The 27,025-nt window shown below is 44.6% G+C and overlaps 1 protein-coding gene across 1 annotated transcript in view; it reads right to left on the minus strand.

Moving 5' to 3' along the window:
- Tnfrsf11a (TNF receptor superfamily member 11a) overlaps window positions 1–17,921 on the minus strand; it is a 53,540-nt gene extending 35,619 nt beyond the window's left edge. The window contains exon 1 of the mRNA XM_040270210.2: window positions 17,757–17,921. Within this exon, the coding sequence (XP_040126144.2) occupies window positions 17,757–17,831 (75 nt within the window). The 5' untranslated portion in view covers window positions 17,832–17,921. The remainder of the gene's footprint in view (window positions 1–17,756) is intronic.
- Window positions 17,922–27,025: the final 9,104 nt, after the last annotated feature.

The raw sequence follows: 27,025 nt of genomic DNA on the forward strand, positions 1-27,025 counted from the left end.
CTTGGTTTCCTGTTACTCTGCACAGGATCTCCTTAGGCTGGTCTCCCGTGTGCAGATGGCCTCCTAGATACACCCTCTGGATGTCATCTGTTTGTGTGAATGAACAGATGTTCTTCAGCCAGATGGGTGGGTCCCTGCCCCACGCAGCTAGACTCCTCCTCCTCTAGTTTTCAGGTCCACCCGCTCACCCGTGGCTGCCCTGCCCACTAGCCAGTGCCGAGAGCCCCCAGGCTCCCAAGACCTTCAAGCAGCCCAGCCCTGCCCTCACTCCAGCTGCCCAGAATTGGGACCTGCTTCCCGTTCTAAGACCAAGCTCCCTCTGGTTGCCAGGTGATGGCTATTATCATGGAGAGCCATCACAGTAAAATGATAAACCCCACAAAATCCTGTTCCTGCCCAGGCTGCTGAAGGGCCTCGGCAGGGGGAGGGAAGGCTGCAGGTGTTCAGCTCCTGGGGTGAGGGTGTCAGCCACCTGCAGTGGCCTCTTTCTCCACGATGCACAACAGAAGGCCCTGGATCGCCAAGATGATATGTACAAATTTCTGGTTATCTAGAATTTTTTCTGGCTCTTCTTTACGATGGACTTGTTTCCTTCTGAGATAGTCACAGCTTCTGAACCATAGCTGTCTTCATGAAGCAAATAAAGTAGAACCGACTGTTCTCTTGGGAATACAGTCACATGGTAACAACACTCAGAAGGCATCACAGCCGACTTAGGGACACCTCCCTCTACCTTTCTCCAAGCTATGTTCCAATGTGACCATCCTTTTTTCTTTTTCTTTGTGTATCTTTCTGTAACTGTGAAGAGAACTGATCTGGGATCTACCTGGGAGACCATTCTTTTAATACTGACTCAAAAGGCCAGCGGGGACCAAATCTCTTTCCAGGACTTGTGTTTGGAGGAAATATAAGTTGACTCGTGGAAATCAGAAGTCTTATCCAAAGCAGCCCTGTGCTGACCGAGCCTTACTATAGTTTTTAATCAATAAACTATAAAAATTCAATTTGACTCGAGGCTGGGGTTGTGGCTCAGTGGCAGAGCTCTTGCCTAGCATGTGTGAGGCACTGGGTTCAATTCTCAGCACCGCATATAAATAAGTAAAATAAAGGTTCATTGACAACTAAAAAAAAAAAAAATTAAAAATAAATTCAATTTGACTCACAGAACTTACACCAACTAACCTTTGTTCTCTAATAGACCGCTCCTGAATCAAAGAGGAATATTAGTCTGCTCATAGCAAACATCTTCCACACATTCAAATCCCCCCTGCAGATTTCTACAAAGTTGGATAATGATGCAGTCGATTTATTTGATCTTTTCAGCCTCCCTTTCAAGTGTCTTTTTGTGTCTTGGGGACCTCTGTTTCAGGACATACAGGCTGGGGTTTATCTCAGTGGCTGACAGAATCTTCTAGATAAGCATGTCCACGGTCTAGGCGAGGCTTTAGGAGGGATGGGAGATGACCAATTGTAAATTTAAATTCTCCTTATAAAGCTCTGTGGATTTATTTCACTACGCAAAGCCATGACGGAGCTCATTCTGAGAAACCGCACGCTGGGGGGACACGTGATTTCTGCCAGGGGAGCGACAGGGACCAGTGGCCCTGTACTTAGGGTCCTAGAGAGCAGGTTGACTTCAACATCTATTTTTTCATGCTGCTAATGAGCCCGACTGTAGGGAAAGCCATTATGGACACTGAGATTACTTGCTTGCTCCACTGAAAATTCATGCTGACACAGAACAAAGCAGAGAGACTTGGCCTCTTCTGTCAAATCAAGAGGGAAAGAACCTCACCCCGAAGGACAAGTGAGGGATTTTCCACAGATTTTATAAGACATCACTCATGACTCTATTTGAGAATTCGGCTATAATTTCAGAAAGGATGGTATCAAATTTCTGAATGTTACAGTAGACTTGAACTCTGTGGTTTTGTTAAGAGAGACTATTCAACGTGAAAACAGCACTTTACAGTCCTGCCACCCTTGAAAAAAAACCCTTCAAGAAAATCACGACTGGAGCTGACCCCAGCCAGGAGAGAATACAAAAAAAATCACTAGTGACCTGGGTCCCCAGGACACCACCACGGCAGCTTCCTTTCCATGAGAGTCTCACGCTGAGAAGTCAACGCTCTCCGGGGCCTTAGAAGTGAACCAACAGCCAACCGACAAAGGGTAGCATCAAAGACCCAGGTGACCTGCAACCCACGCCCTTGGGTCTTCTCCACTCCTTTGAATGTTGAGAAGACGGGTCAGAGAGAAGCTCTAAGTTTCTCCCCCCACAAATGTGGCAGTCCCAGGGAGTCACAGAGTCACCCTTCCCATTGGGAATTCTGGGAGAGCTTTTCAGCTCTCCTGCAGAAGTTTCCGGATGCCTTCCTGGAGCTTTGGGGCAGGGGCGCTTGTTTTGTGGTGCTGGGGATGGAACCCAGGGCCTTGCGCATGCGAGGGAGCACTCCCCCGCGGAGCAGCTCCAGCTACCTGTTCTTGAGCATATGCAGAGTCATGTCCGTGAAGGGAAAGAATGTGTCCAACATCATGCTTCCTGGTTGTATAACAGAGAGGAGAAATGATACAGGGATCATGGGTGGCTCAGAAGTTAGGGCAGTTTTCTTTTTTCTTTTGGTACCAGGGGTTGAACCTAAGGGCACTGAACCACCTCCCCAGATCCTTTTTTTTTTTTTCCTTCACTTTGAGACAGGGTCTCACTAGGTTGCTTCTAGCCTCGCTAAGTTGCTGAACCTGTGATCCTGCTGCCTCAGCCTCCTAAGTCACTGTGATTACAGCTGTGCGCCACAGCACCCAACTAGATAGGATTGTTTTCTCCAGGAAAAAAAAAAAAAGCATGATTAAATGCTAACTAAAGTCAAGTTGGATCAGACACAATATAGGAATTATAGTGAGCAAGGACAGCGCCCAAAAGAGCTCAGTTGGAGGAGAGGACATGATACAGGTGACCTGCTAGGACAGAATGAAGTCTGGCCAGACAGCTGTACAGGCCAGGCAGGGTGGGCTTCAGTGCAGGGCGATTTTCCTACTTGGGTCTGTGATTGCAATTGGGCTTCCAGTTTGCATTAGACAAAAGAACGCTTGGCATTTCTGTAACACAACTGTCTACACTTCTACTCTTTGAGGACGAAAAGGCGAAAGACAAAAAGCCAATTCTAATCTTTAGTCCCCTCACTGTATAAGGGGCTGATAATTGTGCCCCATCCCCTGCACTGAGAATCAGATGTGATCATTGGTATAAATGACTCTGCATTGGCATGTGACACTACTCCACCAATATTAAGGCTCTGCTTCGACACTTTGAAGCTGAACACCTTCCTAGTGGGTTGCTGGGAGAAGTGAGGGATGCCCCCAGTATGAGGTCTGCAGTCCAGGGGGGGAGTTGGGGGGGTAGTCATGTGCACACCTGAGCAGAATTAAGTAGAAATCACTTACAGTCAGTCACTCTCTGAGGGTTACAGGAAGGAGAAAGAAGACTGTATCAGAGACTCAGAAAGATCCCAAAGGCTGGGTTTCCCTGAGCATACCATGTTTCTTGACTTTTAACGTGGCTCTGGCAAACCAAGGCTCAGGACCCAGCACTGCAGCGTGACTTGGGGGAAGTGCATGCATTAGGAAAGCGTGTTGGGTTTCAGATTTTAAAATGCTTTTTCATGGCATAAAACACTTGAAGCATTGCTCAGAATCACTGACAAGTGACCCAAGTCACTTCCGTGGTTTTGTGTCTGGGGTTCGGCCGGTTGTGTGAGGCACCTGGGTGCATGAAGGGACAGTCTTCTCAGTGTGTCTGCTGATAAAGCTGCTGCTAGATGTTATCTGTGGGTGACTTCTGTTAAATTCGACGTTAACCGACGTTAAGTTATGACCGAATGTCCTCCTAGACAGTCCCATTTCAGATGAAGTTAGAATTTCAACCTTACAGATACCCAGAGGAAAAGAGCAGACTCATTTTTCTTTTGTACAAACCAAAACTTTGCATTTCGTACTTCGGAACATTGCAGAGGCACCTAGCAGGATGCTATGTTATAAGTGAAAGACACAAACAGAATAAGGGCAGCATTTTGGGGAGATACCTGTGCACCCCCATGTATCACCTGGCAAAGTCCCTGGGGTGTGTTCACTCCACGTGGAGACCAGTGTCCTAAAGAAGCTGTTGGAAACTTGGAAAGCCCAGGTTACACCAGCCAGGTTTGTGGTTTGAGGCATGACGGAAGTGGACACAGAGAATCGGAAGCTTTAGCAGAAAACTCCCTGAGTATTAAAATAGAATTGATTTCAGGGGGAAAAACAAATCTGTCAAAAGTGAGACTCAAGTGATTAGTATGATTCAAAAAGATCAGTTCAGTTTGAGAAGATCATGAAGAAAATTGACTGTCACACAAACTACAATTGGCCTGCCACTAAAGGATGTGGGGCATTGTGAAGTGTGAACGTGTCTAGTGGTAAACGAGTTTTCAAAACTCCCACCCAAAGGCACTCGTCCCAGGTGGTCATCTCCTGCTGGTGCCATTGCAAGCCACACTGTGAATGAACCCCTCCCTGCACGACAGCAGCCTCCCAGAGCGCTTGCGAGTAAATTTACTCACTGTGCAAATAATAAAGCCGGTCATCCCTTTGCCAAACTCATTCAACTTCACCTCAAAAAACAATCTGTCTCGTAACTTGGACCATAAAACAAGGTTTGGTCTAGTTTAGGGCATAAAAATAGAGAGCCTGGATCTTTTTAAAAAGCTTTGCTACAGTGACACCATCAAAGTCATCTTTGCCTCTCATTTTCTTGCACAAGGCATTGGCTGGGAGCAAGACTGAAGGATGGCCCTTCTTGAGGCTCAGCCCAGCCTCAGGCTGCCTTCTGCTGGGAGATTCCAACCTCATCTCCTTTTTGTGCTTATCCTTTGCCATTTTTTCCTAACTTTAGGGTAATTAAACTTAATAAAGTGTTTACTGTGGTAAAAGACATGTGAGACACCATTTGCCGTTTTACCCATGTTAAGTGTACAACTCTACGGCCTTCTGTTTCCAGAACAGTTCTGTCACTCCAAACAGAAGCTCTGCCACCATTAAGTAATAACTCCCAGTCCTCCTCCTCCAAGCCCTGGCCACCACCATTTTACTGACCCCTCTGTGTGCCCCATCTGAGTGGAGTCACACAGCATCTGTGCTTTTGTGTCTGGTTTATGTCACTGGGCAAAATGTCTTCCCTCTTCTTTATGGCTGAATAATACTTCATTATGTTGTCATCACCACGGAGGAATGCCTGTGGTTTGAATGTGGCTTGTCCCCACCAAGATTGGAGTGGAGGTGTCATTCCCGAATGCGGTGGCATTGAAAGATGCGGCCGAGTGGGGAGTGATCGAGTCATGACTGCCCTTGTGAAGCAACTGGTGCTGATCTCCTGAGTGCACTGGGTCTCAGGGGAGCGGATTAGTTCACCAGAGAGCAGGTCATTATAAAGGAGTGATCCTGGCCCCTCCTGGGTCTTTTGCTTCATCTCTGAACACATAACTTCTTCCAAACTCATTTGATGCTTGCAGTTCTTGAGAACACTCTGGTCATGTAATGCCACCTGCCATGTAACACAGCCAGAGAGCCCTCACCGGATGCCAGCACCATGTTGTTTGGTCTTTGTAGCCATCAGAATTGTGAATCAAATAAACCTTTTTTTTTCTTTATAAAGTTTCCAGTTTCAGGTGTTTTGTCATAGCAACATGAAACAGACTAAGACAATTTGCCACAAGACTTTTAAAAATTATCATTGTGATAAAACACACATAACATAAAACTTGTTATCTTAACCATTTTTTTCAAATGATATGTTTTGAAATAGATATCACACACACAGAAAAAGATGACTTGGTCAGGTTTGACTAAACAAAAAAATACCCTTAAAAATATGGAGCAATGGTAGTCTATTAGAAGTTTTGACATATTCACCTTTATTTAGCAAACATTAGATAACTAACTTAATATACTGCCTTAGAAGTTGCTTTTTACTTCCAAAGCTGATGGGCCCATCTGCATTTTTTCCCCCTGACCACCTTGATTCCAGATATGCTCCTTAAAGAAGAAAGAGAAAGATCCGCTTCGGACTTATCAAAGCTCTTTGCTTTTTGCCCACCCTTTTCCTCACCATGCATTGATATTATGCTCCACTCCTTGAAAAGAAAACATGTGGCCCAAGTGAAAATGGAGAAACCACTTTGCATTTCAAAAGTTTCATGGCAAGTTTCTTTGTTTTCTAGAGAGAGAAAGTGAAAAAGCTTGCAGCTGTGAGCTACTTGAAAAAAAAGTGCAGGGAAGGTTTGTTTCCTGAACACAATCGTCAGGATGGCTCTGACCGTCCACAGCTGCTCCGCATGACCTCCACAGGCTCTGCCGAGGGCTCCTTTTTTCTCCCTGGTGAAAGCCTTTTTTTTTTTTTTTTTTTTAAGTTCTTACTCATCCGAGATAAGATCTCTCTCTTTCCTGTAGTAAAAGTCAGCCCTCTCTGTGCACGTCTTCCTAGAGCACACTGGTGTGCCGGAGGCCCAGGACCCTTCCAGGCTGCTCCTCCATTCTGTGGATGCCAACTGCTAAGGCCATGAGCCCCTAAAGTGGCCAAAGAAGGAATTACCCCTCTTATCTGCACCTCCCCTTCCATCACGTCTCCTAATCCACTGCTTCTCTCATGGGCCACAGAATCACAAGGACGACTTATAAAATGCAGATTCTGATTCAGCAGATTCTGATTCAGTCTGGGGCCTGGGGAGGGGCCGGAGACTCTGCATTTCTAACAGGCTCCCACGGGCTGCCGGTCTTTGAGTAGCCAGGTCAGAGATTATGTGGAAGGCCAACCTGTGGTCCGGCTGCAGTGCAAGGTGCACAAGGCCCCGCACACCTCAGATTCACCTCCTGCCACTTTTCCTGCTTTCTCCTCAGCGGCTGGGCCCAGGCTCCGTGTCCTGGACACCCTGCAGCCCACTGCTCCAGTGGCTCCCGCCCTGCTGCTCAACCTCTGAGGCTCAGGTCAACTATTAAGCTGAAATGTGAAATACTGATTTTGCCTGTCTTGGTTTAACCCAAGACCCCCCTCACGCAGCCCCAGACTGTGGGGCTACGGGGTCTCATACTGCTTGAACTTTCTCCTACCCCAGTCCCTTTGACACTCCATAATAATTTTGTATTCGTTTGCTCTTCTTGGTAGATTGAGAGTTGTGACCAGGTCCTTAGCACACCCTCCCCATCTTCCCCAATGTTCACAGTAAGATATCTCTAAAGTGCTCCCACTGGGTACTTCAGGCTCGGTGTGCCCAGTCACCCTATGCTCAATGGCATACCAAGGCCCTGGCACCTGGCTCTGTGTGTGCCTGCTGATGTCAAAGACCAGAGCCAGAACCTTCTCACCATCTCAAACACTATCACATTCTCAATAATAAGCACTGAGAATCACTCCTCCCATCACTGAATACAGACATCATGGACCCTTAGGAAACACCTACTATGTGCCAGGCACCAGGTCGGAGACTTGGCTTTCCTTTAGGCCTGCATCCTCACCAGAGGGAGGGAGTGACGTGCTCAGGAGGAGGACAGCACTGAGTGGACTGGAGCAGTGCTGGGCGGGCAGCAGAGCTCCAGAACCGAGTGAGTGAGTGCTTTTCCCCAAAGGATCATGTGACCTCACCACTTCCCTTTACAGGAGACGCTAACAGTTTCCAACTAGTTCTGAATCAAATTCACATTCCCAAGCGTGACGTGGAAAGACTGTGCCAATTGGGGGCAAAATCAGATACCCCGTGGAGAGGGGATCACAACCTCAAGATGCAAAGTCTCTTCCAGGGCTTGACGTCTCGCTTTTAATGGGGAGGCAACACAGAGCTGCCCACCCACAGTGCAGCTGCACTGGCCTCTCGGTGCCTGACCCTCTGGGGACATCTCTCTGGAGGTGGCTCTTGCCCTGGATCCATTCCAGGCACAGAGTTGTCAAGTACCATCACTTCTGCACTCCCACGCCGGAGGATCGCTCTGCACAGCTAAGAGGATGGGTGTGCATCTTGGTGCTTTGGTCATTTGTAATTTTATACATAAAGTGGACCCCCATGGCCTGGTCACAGGGACTCTGACTGGAACATGGAAAACCTGGCCATCAGAAGGGGGCGACTTTTTATGATCCCACCTTTTCACTTTTAACCCTGGTGCCCATTAGAAATTAGTGGGTTTGCTGGGTATTGTGCACAGGCCTGTAGTCCCCACGACTCAGGAGGCTGAGGCAGGAGGATTGCAAGTTCAAGGACAGCCTAGGCAACTTAGTGAGACCCTGTCTCAAAACAAAAAAAAAATAAAAGGACTGGAGATGGGGGGGGGGCTGAGGCTGTGGCTCAGTGGTAGAACGCTTGCCTAGCACGTGTGTGGCACTGGGTTCAATCCTCAGCACCACATAAAAATAAATAAATAAAATAAAGGTATTGTGTCCAACTGCAACTTATATATATATATATATAATCCCCTGCATTCAATCACTAGGAAGAACTAAGAAAATACAAAGAAAGGAAGGAAGATATCAGGATTCAAGATGAAGTTGTGTTCCAGCGCACACATGTCCCCACTGAACACTTAGTTGCCCTGTCTCACCTTCCATTGCCGTAGGCCTGGGTTCCGTTTCTAGATTTCTGGGCACTGTGCCCGAGCAGCACCAGGTTGTCCTCAGCCCGTCCTTGGGGCATCCCCCTATCTCACTGCAAGCCAAAGCTCTAGGCTGACAGTGGACCCAGAAGGCTCAGTGTGTTCTGACCCTTTTCTTATTTGACCTGTCCCCTACTATTTAGGGTACAGCTCTTAAGGAATTGAAAAAAAAAAATGTCAATAACAGAAAATGGTTTTGATAGGTACCATGGCAAAGACATCAAAAATAGGCGTCTAGGACATTTGGGTCAAGCTGGTGCCTCCAGATTCACTGTAATTACAGTAAAACTACGACATAAAGAACCTTGAAGAATGTCATGGAACTATCTCCCAAAGCTTATGAGACCACACTGACTCTAGGCTGCTCGGCTGCCCTAGATCCCGCCCCCAAGCCTGGCGGGCAGCTGGCAGGACAGGAGTGGGATAAGTGCCGGCGGAGGGAACCTGGGCCTCTGTGGGCAGCTGAGGTCCAGGCCGAGGCACTCAAGTCTGGACCCTTGGTTGCTGGTGGGGGTGGGGGCAGAGAGGAGCCGAGGTGCCTTGCTTCGGGAAGTGGCAGGAATGATTCAGCCTGTCACACTTGTTTTCCTCCTGAGTCAAGGATCGCTGGCACACACAGCCTGTGCTGGAGATGCTCCTGGGCTCCGTCCTTTATCTCTAGTGGCCTTAAAGACACGCATTTTCTTTTCTGCCTAACAATGGCTGTAGAAAGCCCTCGATGGATATGTCCCCTCATGGATGGCACAAATGCAGACAGGTTATCTTGCTCCCCGCCACCATTCCAAGATGTCCCTTTCTGTACCAGGTCGGCTCCATCACAGAGCAACTGTGCAAGCATTTCTACAGAGGGGTTAAGGCCCGGGGCTGGGGCTTGGCTCAGTGCAGCACGCTGCTGAACAAATACACAAAACTCAGGGGTTAAGACCATGGCCACTGGCGCAGGCGCCTGGGAGGAGTTCCATCTCTCTCCTGCAAGCTGTGCCAACTCAGGCAGGTTATGTGGCCCCCCTGCCTTTGTGTCCTTGTCTTCCCCGCACGGTGACATGAGCATGAGAGAGAAAGCACCTAGCACATCCTAGCACACAGGAGGGGTTCAATAAATGGAAGGGACCTTAAATATATTAACCATATTCCTTAGAGCTGGGGTCAAAACCTTTCCATAGAGTCCCAAGGTCTCTGGCAGCAGTGCTGAGCTCATTTGGAATTGCCCGGAGAAGGCATTAAAGCACAGATTGCTAATGCCCACCCCCAGTGCTTCTGATTCAGTAGGTGTGGGTTCCTGCCGGTGCTGATGCTCTGCCCAGGGACCACTGCAGGAGAGCTGCTGGCCTCCGGCAGAGTCCCGCCTCCTGGGCTGTTTGCCCAGCCCTTGGGGCTCAGAGCTGCACTTCTTCCCCAGCTGGCCTCGTCCTGCCCAGGCCCTCCCGCTGGCCCTGGTGTCAGGCAGCTCAGGATCTTCTAGGTTGGCTCTGCTTGCCCACCTCTGCCTCTTCTCTCCCCGAGCTCGCTGCCCCTCAGAATCTACCCTTCCAGGACCAGGGGGAACACCACCCACCGACCCTCCCCTTCAAGGTCATCGACCCACCTGTTCGCCACATCTTGCATCCCTGTCTTTAGCAGAGCTTAGGAAGGAAAGAAGAATGGGAGATCCCAAACCCCCAGGCCAGAGAGGGCAGGTCCTGACCCTGATGCTTTCCACCATGCCCTGTGGGGTCTTATTTGATTAAGATTAGATTTTGCCAGTACATATAAAATCACTATGCCCTGGGTTGGAAGGAGAAAGATCTCACAAAGACGTTAAAGGAACTGGCATGAAGAACCCTGGAGAAAGGGAAGTTGTGGGTTAACAATCTTCAGCAATAGAAATACTAAAGTAAAGAAGACATTGACCAACCAGTCTTTATCCTATTAAAGAACAAATCTGAGGAAACGAGGTCAAATTGTGACATGTGAGATTCAGGTCTGCTTTGAGGAAGTTCCTGACATTAGGAATTATTAGACAATGACATGGGTTAGCAAGGGCGGACGTGAATAATCTCTTTCAAACAGATTGTCAGTCCCTGTAAGTTTTAGGATCTGTCTTGGGTCTAAGTGGCACATGGGTTTGGCGGCTGCTTGAGCTACCAAGTGGCACTCTTTCAAGTGAGATGCTAATGACAATGGATGAAGTAATCAATATGGATTACATACTAATGTATTTTATACATATTTGTGTATGTACACTAACGTATATATGCATATGTATTCCTTCCCTTCCTGGGAGATGTGCCAGAACCCAGGCCAGCGGGCACTGCGGCACTCACGGGATCCTCGGCAATACCACACGCCTCTTCCCCACTCGCCCTGTTTAGCTGTCACATTCACCAAAAGCTAGAGTTTTTCTTCCTCATTTTTAATGGAAAGTCTTCAAATTTCTGATGGCATAAGGAAGTGGCTCTTGCACTCTCAATGCTCTGCACAGGAAATGTAATAAGTTATTATTACTCTGATGAACTGAAAGTATAGTTTGGGCAGTCTTTCTTCCGGCCACTTGGAAACCTGGCAGCTCTGTTTTGGCTTGTACCAGACAGGCCTCCGTGTCCCCTGCTGGGTTAGGACTCTGTGTGGGGGGGAGTCTAACAGGGGTTGGTCCACGAGGAAGGGAGACACTCACTTGGGCAACAGCGACCTCCAGGAAAACAGACTCGCAAGCCAGGAGTTTTTGCCAAGCTGTGGGTCCAACACAAACACTGCTTCCTACGGGAGCAGGTGATCTATCTGAGGCCAGAGCAGGGAGACCAGGGGTCAGGTCACACCTGCTGTAACGCTGGGCCCCGTGGGGATCACTGGCTGCTTATCTGTGTTCAGTGACAGTTTTAGCTCCGGCTTCCACCCTGAAGTCCTCATGCTGAGGCACCCTGGGCCAGGAAACGGCTCTCTGAATTCCAGAACACACAAATATCCTGTGTGTCCAGTGCCTCCGGTGGCTTTTAGCTGGTTTTCCTTGACAGTAAGGAACTCTGCCTTTGCCTCCCAGCAAGATGGTCAGGAGGGGCTGCAGAGGTGGCTTCACCCCCCTCCTTCACTTGAACCTGAACAACACTGTGATCTGGACCAAGAGAGCAGCTTCCTTAATAAGCTATGAAAAACATAATCCAAATGGTCACCTATTCTGTCCTAGCAAATGTTATGTCTTTTTTTTTTCCCCCTAAATAGGTCTAAAGAGCCACATTCTTGTACCCGGGCTGTGGGCACCTAGCACCTCTGAAGTCACCCTGCCCTCAGCTTCTTCTCACACCATGGCCCTGACCTGATTTGAGCCTTTTCTAGCCCTTCCACAAACCAAGGCAGTGGCCTCCTTACTGGCCTCGGGCCCCACCCTCGGTGCTCCTCCCCATCACACACAAATCTGATCAGGTCCCTCCTGGGCCCGAGGTGCAGCAAGATTACATCTGAACTATTTTGCTTGCACACGAAGCCTTGAGCGCAGGCTTCTGCCTTCCTCTGCTGCATTCTCTAAAGCTCCCTGAAAACACTCCGCCATGCCCACCACCACGTGAAGCACCCTGGAAGCCCAGCCCGGCTGTCGCTCTTCTGCACTTTCCGCAGTGCTTTGGAGACGCACAACTACGAGGAAGGAGAACGGGGAGATCTGAGACACTTCAGGTCACCGTTCCTCGTCCTGCGTGCCCACCACACTTGGATGTGCTCCCAGGAACAGTGTCCTAGGTATTCACTGTCTGCACTCTGAATCTCCTGGGGACAGGGCATGTGGTCCTCAGTCTGTGTCTCCTAGACTTTTGCAGAGTGTCACGTAGGCAGAGGGTGTTGAACTTGTTGCACTGAACACACCTGCAGTCTTACAGCTCTGAACTGAGAGCCGTGTCTTGCATGTGGCAACCCCCAACAATCAAAGGTCGAAGGTTAATGGTGGCCAACGAAACAAATAGAAATATAAAGTTATCATCACAGCTAAAAAGGACGTGATTTCCGCCTGCTGACAGGGGCCCCTTTGGGCTTCTAGTCTGAAAGCACATGGCAATTGGAACGTGCTGCTGTGAGAACAGAGGCCGGGGGCCAGCCCTCTGGTGACAGAGACAGACAGGGAGCTGCCCGGGGAACACTGGCAGGAAACAGACTCAGAGAATCTCTCAGAATCAGGACAGAAAACACAGCTGTGCGGAACCTCCCTCAACACCCACGCAGCTTCCAACCTCAGAAGAAAGAACTTCAGAGGGACCAAGCCTGTTGGGTGAAGCCATGCTCCATCCTGGTCTCCTCAGGCTCTGTGCTTGGAAGCAAAAACCTAAACTGTGTCTAGCAGTGGATATTCCAGAAAGCCCACACATCGCCCTAGTGGGAAACAGAGAAAGGCCTTCCCATAATCAGGGAGAGGACAGAATGGTGCTCAGGGAAAAACTACCCACGGGGCAGAAGCTTACCCATCCAAGTCTGGGGCACTCCAAGCTAGGGCCCGTGGGCTCAGGGGCAGGTATGATGCCCTTGTGGATGGGGGCAGGAGACAGCAGACAGGCCATCGGCTCTGCTGGGGTGGCCACCTGGCCAGTGGATAGATGCCCCAGGGTGTGAATCACCTGGAGAGCTGAGGACCATCAGGGCAGGATACAGATCCACAGGGGGTGTGGGGGAGCCCAGACACATCCTAGGATCCACTGGACACACCAGGTGAGAAAACACTCTTTCTTTTTTCCTCATGCACTCCCCAAATAGGCCAATAGAATGGGGGAAATGTTTTTACTACTCCGTGGCAGATAAAGTTCTCACTACATCTTCTTAGAACAACATTCTGCAAAGGAGGCCCAGGTTTGGAACTCCCCTTTCCATGGCCCCATAAAACACTGATTTATTGACCTTCAGGGACACATCTTTATTGTTTCAGTTTTCCTGGTGTAAGGACTGGTAGATAACTGAAAAGGCAGACTCATAGTTCCTTATCATCACAGAGAGGGAGCTCCTCCTATCACAGACTGGCCATTTGGGGGGAGCTGGTGGAAAGGAAATAACAGGGGAGGCATCTGAAATATTTATCAGCCAAATGCACTAAAATCCCACATTTAAGCATGTGTGTTCTCAAGCGGGAATTCATCCGTATCCAAGCCACCTCTAGGATGGGCTGGGCAGCAGGAAGAAAACTGGCCTGCAGCACCCACCTGCCTGCAGCCCAGCCCCACCCTAGGGGATTTCCTCCAGGGCTTGCCCCACGGGCTTTGCCAGAGCCCTTGGCCTATCTGCTTTTTATTTGTCTCCCCTACCACCTCAATAAGGACCATACAGGAGTTATCAAGAGTTATCGCAGAACTGTAAAAGCGTAACGCCCCATCTGTTTGCTGGGAGCCCCTGAATGAAGAGCTCTGTGTAGCCCAGAGGTCAGAACAGAAGTGGCTTCCTTCTAGCAGGATTCCCCTGGAATCAGGACCCCTGGGCCGCTCTCACTGTCCTCCCCACCTGGAAAGCCTTCCTCCGCGGCCACCTCTCCAGCCACTTCTTCCCTGACCCTGACTCCCTCCCCACCCACCCTTCAGTCCTCTGGGGTCCTCCATCTGCACACCCTGGGCCTTCCCGCCCTGCCCTCTGCCTTCCTGTCACCGCAGGCTGCTTTATGACACCGGCAGTTTCCCTCTCCTGGTGCTCTCCACTACACCACGGCACGTGGCACCTGCGAAGACACAATGATGTCCTCGTCCTGTTTCTCACCAGCGCAGTGTTTTACACTCTTTAAATGTCCCGGGAACACAGGCATCTGCCCTTAGGCCTGCGCATCGTCAATTATCTTAAGGAAGAGTGTGTGTCTGTATGTCCTTACTTGAAACCCATCAGAAAGATCGACGTAAAAACCAATTAAAGGTGAATACTCTTATTATATCTAAAAAAAATCTTAGTCGTAAATACAATCCGACAGAGATATGATTACAGGATTTTTTTGGAAATATTTTTCTAGTTGTCGATGGACCTTTAATTAATTAATTAATTGATTATATGTGGTGCTGAGAATCAAACAGTACCTCACATGTGCTAGGCAAGTGCTCTACCACTGAGCCACAAACCCAGCCCTATAAAAATGTTTTAAAAGGTAAAACTTAAAACCTTCTAGGTAGGTTTGAATCTAATGTAACATAAATGTACAATGTTTGCACAAAATGCACTTTCTTTTTTTTTTTGGTACTGGAGCTTGATCTCAGGGGTGCTTTACCACTGATTCACATCCCCCAGCCCTTTATATTTTTTATTTTTAAAAATAGTTCTTAGTTGTTGAGGGACCTTTATTTTATTTATTTATATGTGGTGTTGAGACTCGAACCCAGTGCCTCACACGTGCTAGGCAAGCACTCTTCCACAGAGCTACAACCTCAGTCCTTATTTTTTATTTTGAAACAGGGTCTTGCTAAGTTGCTAAGGCTGGCCTTGAACTTTTGATTCTCCTGCCTTAGCCCCCTGAAGAGCTGGAATCACAGGTGCGTGCCACTGTGCCCAGCATAATTCACTTTCCAGAGGCTGTTTTTGCCAGCTTTACTTTGTACAATCAATTCCCCAACTAAGCAGTTCCTCAAGACCTGCCCAGGGTGTGATCACTAACAACTTCCCTGGATTGCTAGTAAAGTTCCTAAGTCTTGGGATTAAAAGAACAGGTTGACCAAAGTGCAGTAATTGAACACAGGGAATGCCTGTAACCAACAGGGTCTTTGGGGGATAATATTGTAACGCTGTATCTAGCCCCACTTTCCAGAGAGAATGCATTTCCCCAAGTGACCTTGTGTACAAACTTAAAAAAGTGGAAAAACATCCCTGTGTTGTTTGATTGGGACTGACCAATGCCCAAGTTTAGGTATGCTTACAAATGCGTATCCTAATTATCTATGGAATCATCTGAGTTATAACCTGCATTTTAGCAGCACATGTTCCCAATTGATTTCTTGGGAGTCTTAATAAAATATGCCTCCTGTTACAAGAAAGTGTACATAATTAAACAGCTTAAAGGAAAACACAGGGTAAACAGCACTTGTTGAAAATTCACTCTGAAAATTAAACTTCTGTTGATAGAACTTGCCATTAACATTAGAACCTAGAGCATGTCATATGCTTAGGTACAAACGTAGTTTTTCAAAAGCAATAGGAGATGCCTTTTGGCTGCGTGGTCAGGCGAGTTTTTCTTAGGTGGTAGCTGTTCACTGAAGCCCTAGTTCTTTAGTTCACATAAGGTAGCACCCTGTTCAACCTGTTGAACACTTAATTAAGCAACACCTGAAAGGCTTAAAATGAAAAAAATTCCATTAGGTTTTTCCTCCTCCTTTTCCTTCAACCATCCTAAGAGACCCATATGATTGGAAATGACAATGAATCATCCTTAGAACTTTCTGCTTCCGTCTTCACCACATTCCCACTATTTTTGCCAAGGCTTTCACCTAAACTGGCTTTTTCCTCTCTTCTCACTCCAAACGTAGGTCTCCAAGTACGCAGGACTCAGTGCCCTGCTATGGACAGATGTTAACAGAAGCCTAAGCCAATTTGAATCAAGAAGGGAAATCTCAAACTGCTGAACCCAAGAAAACCACCAACATTCACCCTTCCTTCTGAGTAACTTTCAGGAATAAATGATTTTTCTAGTACAGTATTTTGTGTGCCAGATTGTCTGCACTATAGCGCTCTCCTCCAGGACAGAAAATCAGTACCTACTTGATAACTGTAGGGAGAAATCTTCTGAAAATCCTGGATGGCAGAAAACGTCTGGGAAGCTGCTACTCAATATCAAGCAGCCCGGCTAGCAGGGCTGAAGGTTTTTTTTTTTTTTTTTTTGGTAGTTTTAGGTGGACTGCATGCCTTTATTTTATTTGTTTATCTTTATATGCTGCTAAGGATCAAACCCAGTGCCTCACACATGCTAGGCAAGAGCTCTGCCACTGAGCCCCAGCCCCAGCCCAAGGGACTGAAACTCTTTATCAGTCATGAGGTGCTCCCAAGTATGGGGGTAAGGGTGGCCCTAGGGGGTTCCCACAAAAGGCAACCCACCCCTGGATTCAAGGATCAAAGGATTCAGGGTTCTTTCTGAATTCCTATCTGGCTGCGTGGTGGGTGGGTTCTTCAGAACTGATTTGCCTACTCCACCGAGCTGCAGCTGGACATCAGGGAGGCCCTGTGCATCCCGGACTTGGGAACCTCAGAAGGTCCTTGGCCACCGTGAGATTAGCCTCTGTGGGCCTCTATGCATTCCTGCGCAGTTCCAGCCCAGTCCCAGATTGAGATCATGGAGAGCGGGGCTCCCTGTTTCTGGCACCAATATTGTCTTGAAGCATATCGTGGTACCCTGATTTCTCCAATTGCAAAAAGGATTTTGCCTAAACTTGGTCAGAGAGTTTCCGAGAACAAGTGATTCTATGGTTATTCAGGACCAGAAACTAAACTGGTGAACCCAATGTTTGCAGGACACAAAAAAGTAAGTTCGCCAGTTTTCCTGAAGAACCTTCTAAATTCTGTCCCTGTACACTCAGGACAGGCTACCGAGGAGGGGACTGCTCTGTTCTTTAGTGTAAAGGAAACTGAGATAAGGAAGGGTGTGTAACCCAAGTTAGTGACCCAGTAGTCCTGAAGGGCTCAAAGAGTCTGAAAGCAGAACCCTGAGAGATGCCCTCTTTAATATCAGACGCGTTGGTTGTCTGGACCCTGGATTTTCCTCACGCGCATTCTCTGTTCCCACTGGGTGTCTGTCTATACCTATGTGTCTCTGCAGGATCTATTTGCCCTAGGCGCTTAGTAGGTGCTCAAGAAGAGTTTGGATGGCATCAAAAAGAACCATCAAAGTCTGAGATTTAGTGGGGCGTCCGGAAGAGCAGATGCCCTAGTGTTTGGGTCCGGGACACCTCCTCCTTCTGCGCCCCAGTAGTCTCCACTCGCCTTCCCTCCTTCCACCGTCCACCTCCATTAACCTCCAGGAAAACCCAAGTCTCCACCCCCAAAAACCTTAGCTCTTGCTTCTGGAGGCAGAGGAGCCAGAGTGCCATGGATCCCCTGGTCTCAGCGGTGTCGCCGCCCGGCTCCTGGTTCTTGCCCTGAGCTCCCGAGAGGGCGTGGGGCCGCGCGAGCGCGGCGCGGCTCCTTACCTGCAGCGCGGTGAACAGCGCGCAGAGCGCCAGCAGCGCAGGCAGCAGGCCGCGCCGCCGGGCGCGCGGGGCCATGGCGCGGTGCAGGCGGGCTGGGCGCCGCGGCCTCTGCGGCCCCACGGCGCTTCGGTCCTCGGCTCCAGTCGGCACGCCCCGCCGCGCCCCGCCCCGCTCCGCACCTGCCCGGCGCCGCCGCTGGCCCTGCGCCCTCCACCGGCCGCGCGGAGCGGTGCGGGTCAGTGGCGCCCGAGCGCGGGGCGTGTGCGGCGACACCCAGGGCGCTGGCAGGGGAGGGCAGGGAAGGAGAGCGCCCTGGGAGTGATGACCGTGCTCAATGTCTCCTTTGGTTCCTTCGCTGATGGCCCAGGTGGTCAGTCGCCGAGAGTGCTTGAGTTAGCCCAGGAAACCCCTACCCTCGGCTCTCCTGGTGGCGCGGTGACCTGGCCATCAGCCCTAATCGTCTTTCACCTTTACCAGACCCTGCCTGCCTGCGCCCCCGGCCTTGCGGGCTGGGTCCGGTCCAGAGCGCCCATCCCTTCCTGGCTAAGCTTTGCGAAGGTGGGCGCACCACCTCCGAGGAACGAGATTTCAGTGACTGCGGTTAACGGATCAACATACACCGTCCACAAAGCTTCATAAAGCCCTCCTTCACATAGCTGGTCTTCCCTCCACAGTGGCTTTGTCCAGAGCCACTTCCTCTTGCCTCTCCCGCCTCTCCTTCTCAGGCTGCCAGTCACCACACCTGCTTCGGCCCCGCCTCCTCCTAGCTCAGGTGGGTCCCAGGCACCAGTCTAGACACTTCCCTTGGGTCTGCAGCCAGGGCATTCCTTTCTGATGTAGAACTAGTCAGATGTCGGGTTCTGAAGTCTATTAATTGTATAGTCGCATCATCTTTCTTATGAATAACACTTACGTGGTATATCTGATTCTCTTTTTAATTTATGCCTGTTTACAGTGACAGCATATAATTGGGTCTTGCTTTTCATTTTGTCCAGTTTTCCGATTTTATTGGAGCATTTATTTATACCATTCACATTTAATGTGATTCTATATGGTGAAATTTAAGTCTACCATATTGCTTTTTTTCTCTTTCATCTTTTGCTCCTTTTCTTTTTTTCCTACTTTGTTTTGGATTATTATTTAGGATTCTATTTTCTCTCCACTGGTGGCCCATTTTATCCATATCTTGTCTTGCTTTTGTGTTTTAGGGGTAGCTCTGGATTCACAATCTGCATATAAAAGTTATCTGCCACTTTATGTGTGATGTAAGAACTTACAACAGCATCTTTCCATCTCTGCCCCCTCCACCTGTGTCACCGTGGTCACACCACTGCTGGCTTTTCAGCTCCTTACTGTGCAGGTTGGTTGGTGCACTGCCCAGTTTCCAAAAGCTTTTTGGAAACTAACCTGGGAGTGTTGACTTAAAAAATTTAAAATGCCAATATCCTCTGTGAAGCAATTCCATATCTTGGAATCTAACATGTCAGTCTCTAAAGGGAGAAGCACAAGGATGTTTACTGTCAGATTTTTATAAAACTACAAAAGGAAAATAATGTGCTTGTCTGTTAATAGAGAAATGGTTGAAAATATGGTTCATCATAATATTAGAATAGAATGCAACTATTGAAGAAAATTAAGTCATTTTGGAAAGATGATATATATAGTAAGTAAAAGAAGCAAGTTACAGAATAGTATCATCCCATGTTTGTAAACAACAACCATAAATGTGATTTTATTATGCAAATAATAAAGAAGTTTCTGGAAAGAATAATAGCAAAGACTAATAGCATATTTAAGAGTCACATATGACCATCACAACTTTGTGAAGAATATGTTACTCTCATTTAACAGATAAAGACTGAGGCACTGAGAGGTTGATAACTTGCCAAGGGTCACTTGTCAATGAATGGCAGAGCTGACACTCAGGTCTTGGTTGTCTGACTCTAGAGGGTCAGTCCTGCCTCACTAAGTACCCAAATTTTAACATTGGGTAAGTTGCAGAAGGAAAAGAAGAAGGTGCTGTTCTTATTTTTGATGTTTCTAAATTGTACATGCTCCTTGAGGCATGCTGTGGTTACATCAAAATATACCTAAGTTAGGAATAGTGTAAGTTGAAATGCATTGACTGTACCTAATCCACTGAAATGTCATAGTTAAGCAACGAAGTACACTTCAGAGTGTTGGTTGTTTACCTTCTTGATCTGGTGGCTCACTGGGAGCTGCAGCTTGGTGCCTCTGCCCAGCACAGCAAGAGAAGATTGTATTGCATACTGCTAGCTGTAGAAACTGTAGAAAAGAACAAAATTCAAAATTCCCAGTACAGTTTATATTGAATGCTGACACTTTTACACCATGATGAAGCTAAAAGGTCATAAGCCTAACCATTTTAAGTCAGGAAGGTCTACATGGAGGAAAAAGTACTTTTGCATTTTTTTTTTTGAGAGAGAGAGAGAGAGAGAGAGAGAGAGAGAGAGAGAGAGAGAGAGAGAGAGATTTTTAAATATTTATTTATTTATTTAGTTTTCGGTGGACACATCTTTATTTTTTATGTGGTGCTGGGGATTGAACCCAGCGCCCCGTGCATGCCAGGCGAGCAGGCTACTGCTTGAGCCACATCCCCAGCCCAATACTTTTGCATTTTTAATTAAGAGTTGTGTACTAAGTAAGTGAATGTTAAAACTCTCAACAAAGGGGTTGGGGATGTGGCTCAGAGGTTGATCCCCCTGCCTGCCATGCATGAGCCTCAGCACTGCAAACAACCAAAAACCTCTAGGTGAAGAATGTATAGGAAAGATCCTAAGTACAGATGAAATAGCATGGGGTTATCTGGCCTATGTTCTGTGGAGACAGGCTTGCTGGGAAAAGCAGTGGTTAGGAGAGCTGGAGGAGATGTGATTTTGCTAAAAGGAACTGACTTTGAGAGAGAAGGTACTTTCACTGTGGCACTTCATGAGAAGTACCAAGGCTTACTTCTGGCGCTTTTCCAATATTACCCCCTTCTGTTTTCAAAAGAGATTAGAGTACTTAAAACTTCTGCTTGGAAAGTCCCAGAGGTGAGTGTGCTGGTTTTGGAAGCACTTTTAAACAGTAGAACTAAATTACTTTTTAAAGATTCTATCTGTATCATTCTATCAAATGATTCAAATATTTTACAAATATAATGTAGAATACTACTTGTTAATAACATTCATTAAATGGGCATGAAGGTATCCTCTTTCCTATACATGTTAAATTATTATGGGAAACATGGAAGCAGATCATCTCCAATATTACTTCTCTGTATGAACTGAAGAATGCACACAATTACAGCTCAGGTGGTTGCTCATCATTTACAGATACTACTATAAATGTTATTTATGATTAAAGAGACCCACACTTATAACCATATACACAATTAAATTTTGGTTGCATGTGATAAATGCTTTAATGTTTATTAAAATTAAAGCATTTCCAATTTTTAAAGAGTAATCAGTTGACAATGAACTTTCTTATTTGTACTTGGGAGAAACAAAGCACAGTATGCCTATACAGGAATCACAGATTTATACTGAAAAGGACTTAAGGACAGTGTGCACCTCAACCTGGAAATCCCCATTTATCCTCACTTCTGCATTAATTCTAGTTTTCAGAATTAAAAAGGTAAAATAAGAATGTGGTTATCATTTTTTTTTGTTTCTGGTGGATGGCTTGCATGTATTATATTACATTTTCACAGGTCTTTTTGAAGCACCTGAAAACAGGCACAGTCTTGTAAATGAAATGTTTATATAATGTCAAGTTGGATAAGAAGTAATCAGTTTATATATTTTTTCACATGACAATATTTAAGAGTTGTTATTGGGCACAAAGCTAAAGAGAATACATAGAAAACAACGTTATTAAATAAACATAGGACTTCATAAGTTTTCCATATAGTGAATTGCTTTTTCTACCCACTCTGCAATGTTTTACTCTTCCTTTTATAGCTCCTCTGGGACACTTTTTTTTTTTATTTTTGGGGGGCACCGGGGGTTGAACTCAGGGGCACTCAAGCCACATCCCCTGCCCAATTTTGTATTTTATTAAGAGACAGGGTTTCAATAAGTTGCTTAGTGCCTCATTTTTGCTAAGGCTGGCTTTGAACTCGCAATCCTTCTGTCTCAGCCTTATGAGTTGCTAGGATTACAGGTGTGTGCTACTGCTCCCAGCTCTGGAACAATTTTCAAATGAAAGTAAACCATTGATAAATCAGTGTTGACCCAGAGATAAATCAAGGTGCACAATGAAACCCAAACATAGAGGAAAACTTTTGCATTGTATACACAGGGTCCTTTCTTGCTTACTTTGGTATGAATTTTTTAAAAAAACCTTTTAGTTCTATAGATTTGGTATTCAACATAAATGAGTTTTGAAATTATGAGTAAAACCAGTAGTTATGATATACTTTTTGGTTATGTTGTTACAGATAACATAACTTCCAATGGAATCAATCAAATCATCATTTACAGATACTACTTTAAATGCTATTTATGATTAAAGAGACCCAAACCTGTTTATGCTTACTGTAGTTATTACTCCTCATTTTTCTAGATTAGATTTAAATTTATAATATCATTTTTACAATAGAGACTCCATTTATAGAAAGCTCAAAAGGAGACAAACTAGTTTACTTTCAAAACTATTATTTTGTGTACAACTGTTGTTCAGTGTCATATTTGTGAACTACATGCCTGTTATTATTCTCTGGTGCTGCACTGTATGAATATGGCACAATTTATTCATCATTTTACTATTGAGGGGTATTAAGGTTAACTTTATTTTGGGGCTCTTAAGAATCATGCTGCTAATGAACATTCATGGGTGTCTTTTGGTGAATACAGGAATAGTCCTACAATTTCTGTCAGAATGAAAATTGTTAGGTCATAGGAGGCTTATGTTCAATTTTAGTAGGTACTACTTTTCCAAAGTGTGGTACAAAGTGGTTGACTCTTGCCAGGAGGGTGTGCTGAGTTCCATCTGCTCCACATCCTTGTCAGCACATGGTTTTATCAGCCTTTAAATTTTGGCTCTTCTAGTAGGTGTTATCGTAGTGTCAGTTCATTTTGATGATTTATTATTATGTGATGCATCATCTTAATGACAAGCCATCACATCTAATGATGTATCATTAGTATCTTTTTATTTCCTGATGACTAATGATTAATTTACTGGCCTTTGGATACTTTTCTGGGGGGTGGCTTGTTCAAGTCTGTGGCCCCTTTTTCCATTTGTTCTTGTCTTCCTAATGGGTCTGTGGGAATTCTGCATAGAGTGTGGATATGACTCCTTTGTGGCTCATGTGTTTTAGAAATACATTCTCCTGCTTTGTGGATTTTCTTTTAAATCTCTGAATAGTGTCCTTTGAGGATAACTTCTCCAATTTATCAATAGTTTCCCTTATAATCAATGACTTTTTCTGTTATGTAAATGTTATATCCTTAACCTAAGAATAAAGATATTGTCCCATGTTATCATTTTAGAATCTTGACTGCTGTGCTGTTGTAATTTACATTCACAATCCACCAGGGTCCATTTTTTCTCCATATGTATATTATTTGACAGAGTAACGTTTATTGAAAAAGACAGTTCCTTTCTGACCACTTGGCTGTTTCTGCCATAAGTGTCCATTCACATGTGGGTCTGTTTCTGGATTATTTTGTCTGTCCCTTTTATCTATTTGTTTATATCTTACCACACTATTTTGTGTAGCTTTGTAAGAAATCTCACTAAAAGTTTGTTTTTCATTTTTGTTTGTTTTTATTGGCCCTTTGAACTTCCAAATATATCTTGAAACATTTTGATAATTTCCACAAAAACATGAATGGGATTTTGTTTGGGATTGGATTGTACAACTTGATCTATAATTAGATCAAATGGAGTCTCTCAGTGTAATAACATGGTATCTTCCATCAATGTAGACCTCTAAATTCTCTTAAGTCTTGGGGTTCTCTGTGCAGAGGTTTTTCCTCATCTTTCATTAGATTTATTCTAGGATTTAAGATATTTTAAATGGTATTTTTCATATGAATAGTCTCACATACAACTAGCAGTTTATTGCTGTTATATATGAATACAACTAATGTTTCCAAATCGACTTTATATCTGGCAACTTTGTATTTATTAATTTCTTGTGTAATTTAAAAAATTTATTTATTGACTTTTTAAATATCTTAAACAAATATTTATTTGTTAGTTGTAGTTGGACACAACACTTCCATTTTATCTATTTATATGTGAAAAATCATACCACTCACATGGACTATAGAAACAAGCAGGGGTTTCCATCTTATATCAAATAAAATATATTTCAAGGCAAAGTTAATCAAAAGGGATAAAGAAGGACACTACTCAATAATATAATCAATAATTTAGACTTAACTGACATATATAGAATACTTCATCCTTCGATGAGAGAATGCACTTTCTTCTCCACAGCATATGGATCCTTCTCCAAAATAGACCATATACTATGCCACAAAGCAACTCTTAGCAAATATAAAAAAGTGGAGATACTACTCAGCATTCTTTCAGATCACACTGGAATGAAATTAAAAATCAGTGATAAAATAAGACATAAAAGCTACTCCAACACCTGAAGACTAAATAATATGACACTGAATGAACAATGGGTTGCAGGAGACATCAAGAAGGAGATTAAAAAATTTTTAGAGGTGAATGAGAAATCAAATACAACGTACTGAAATCTCTGGGACACTATGAAGGCAGTACTAAGAGGAAAGTTAATTGCATGAAGTTCATTCCTTAAAAGAAGAAAAGAGTCAACAAATAAATGACTTAACATTACATCTCTTGTGCTATAGGAGTCTTATTAAGGAAGTTGGGGCCTAATCCCACATAATGAAGATTAGGGCCTACTTTTTCTTCTATTAGATGCAGAGTTTCTATTTAATTCCTAGGTCCTTGATCCATTTTGAGATAAGTTTTGTGCATGGTGAGAGATAGGGGTTTAATTTCATTTTGTTGCATATGGATTTCCAGTTTTCCCAGCACCATTTGTTGAAGAGGCTATCTTTTCTCCAGTGCATGTTTTTGGCATCTCTGTCTAATATAATTGTAATTTTGTGGGTTAGTCTCTGTGTCCTCTATTCTGTATCATTGGTCTACCATTCTATTTTGGTGCCAATACCATCCTCTTTTTGTTACTATTGTCCTATAGTATAGTTTAAGGTTGGTATAGCGATGCCACCTGCTTCACTTTTCCTGCTAAGGATCGATTTAGCTATTCTGGGTCTCTTATTTTTCCAGATGAATTTCATGATTGCTTTTTCTATTTCTAGGAGGAATGCCATTGGAATTTTGATCAAAATTGCAATAAATCTGTATAGTGCTTTTGGTAGTATGGTCATTTTAATAATATTAATTCTGTCTATCCAAGAGCAAGGTAGATCTTTCCACCTTTTAAGGTCTTCTTTGATTTCTCTCTTTAAGGTTCTGTAGTTTTCATTGTATAGATATTTCATTTCTTTCATTAAGTTGATTCCCAAGTATCTTTTTTTTTTTTTGAGGTTATTGTGAATGGGGTAGTTTTCCTCATTTCCTTCTCAGAGTCTTTGTCACTGATATACAGTGAAACAAAGGCTGAATGTTCTGATATGTGGATGCTAACACACACAAATAAGGGGCGGGGTGGAGAGCAGAAGTTCTTTGGATGAGACAAAGGGGAATGAAGGGAAGAGGAGGATGGGAATAAGAAAGTAGAATAAATCGGACATGACTTTCGTATGTTCATATATGAATACACACCAGTGAAATTCTACATCATGTATAACCACAAGAATGGGATCCTAAGTTACATTTCATGCATAATAATATGTCAAAATATACTCTACTGCCATGTATATCTAAACAGAATTAAAAAAGAAATACATTGTTTACATTTCTAATATTTGTTATTGATTTAACTTAATTAACCTGTGGTCAGAGAACATATTTAGTAGGATATCAATACTTTGAAACCCAGTGAAATTTATTTGGTGGCCCAGCATATAGTTAGTTTTAGTAAATAGTCCATATTCATTTGAAAATAGTATATATTTTGCAGTTGTTGGGTACACAATTCTTTAAAAATTTTTGTAGTGGTAGATAAACAGAATGCCTTTGTTTATTTTTATTTAGTGCTAAGGCTTGAACCTAGTGCCTCATACATGCTAGGCAAGTGCTCGCCACTCAGCCACAGCCTCAGCCTCTACATAATTCTTTATAAGAAAATCATGTCAAATTTAAAACTGTTGTTCAAATACTTTATATCATTACTGATTTTAACCTGCTATTTTTTGATTTCTGAGTGGGTTAAAATTAAGACTCAAAAATGCATGATGATTCTTCCTTTCAGTTGTCAATTTTTGTTTCAATATATTCTGAAGCTAATTAAGTGCAAAAATATTGAGTTTTTTAAAATTGTATTTTCCCCCTCTAGAAGATTCTCATTCTTCTACTGGTTACCTACTCTAACATATATCCTTAACTTATTAAGGCCTTACACAAAGTATTATTTTTATTACTTCTTAGGGCAACCAAGAACTTTAGGCGACTTTAATTCAGTCACATCCATCCCTACCTTGTGTGCTATTTTGGGTGAGTATGTATATTCTAGATCCCATGTAATTAACCCTTCCATTGCTCCTTATTCCTTTATCTAGGTGACTATCTAGGATCCTTTTCCTTAAATAACTTCTTTTGTTTCTTCATTTAGTGTGGTCTTTCATTTAGCTAGTGATACATGCTGTTTTGTTTGGGGGATTTTTTTTTTGGTCTAAAATTATCTTAATTTCCTTCATTTTAAAAGGTATTATTTTCTGAATATAGAATTTGAGACTGTCTTAATTCTTGGTATTTTCCTTGGATCTATCGTGCCAGTTGATCAACTCTCTCTTCAGTTATATCCAATCTGCTGTAAACCTCTCATTTAGTTCTGATTTTTCAGTTACTGTGTTTTTCATTTAAAGAATTTCCATTGATTCATTTTTAGTTTTCTGCTTTTTGTTGAAATTTTCACTTTATTTCCTTGAATATATAATCATATTAAAGTTTGTATATAATTCGAGCATCTGGCTCCTGTGTAAGTTGGTTTCTATGTTTTCCCTCCTCTAATAGTTTTCAGTTAATTGGTTTTATCTTGTGGCATAATTGGCAATTCTTCACTGACTGAAGATGTTCAGTACAAAAACCTGAATTGAGCCTGGAATGATGTTTTCTTCCCTGAAAGAAGATATGCATTGTTTCTGGCAGAC

This window comes from Ictidomys tridecemlineatus, chromosome 13, assembly GCF_052094955.1.
Source record: "Ictidomys tridecemlineatus isolate mIctTri1 chromosome 13, mIctTri1.hap1, whole genome shotgun sequence".
NCBI lineage: Eukaryota > Metazoa > Chordata > Mammalia > Rodentia > Sciuridae > Ictidomys > Ictidomys tridecemlineatus.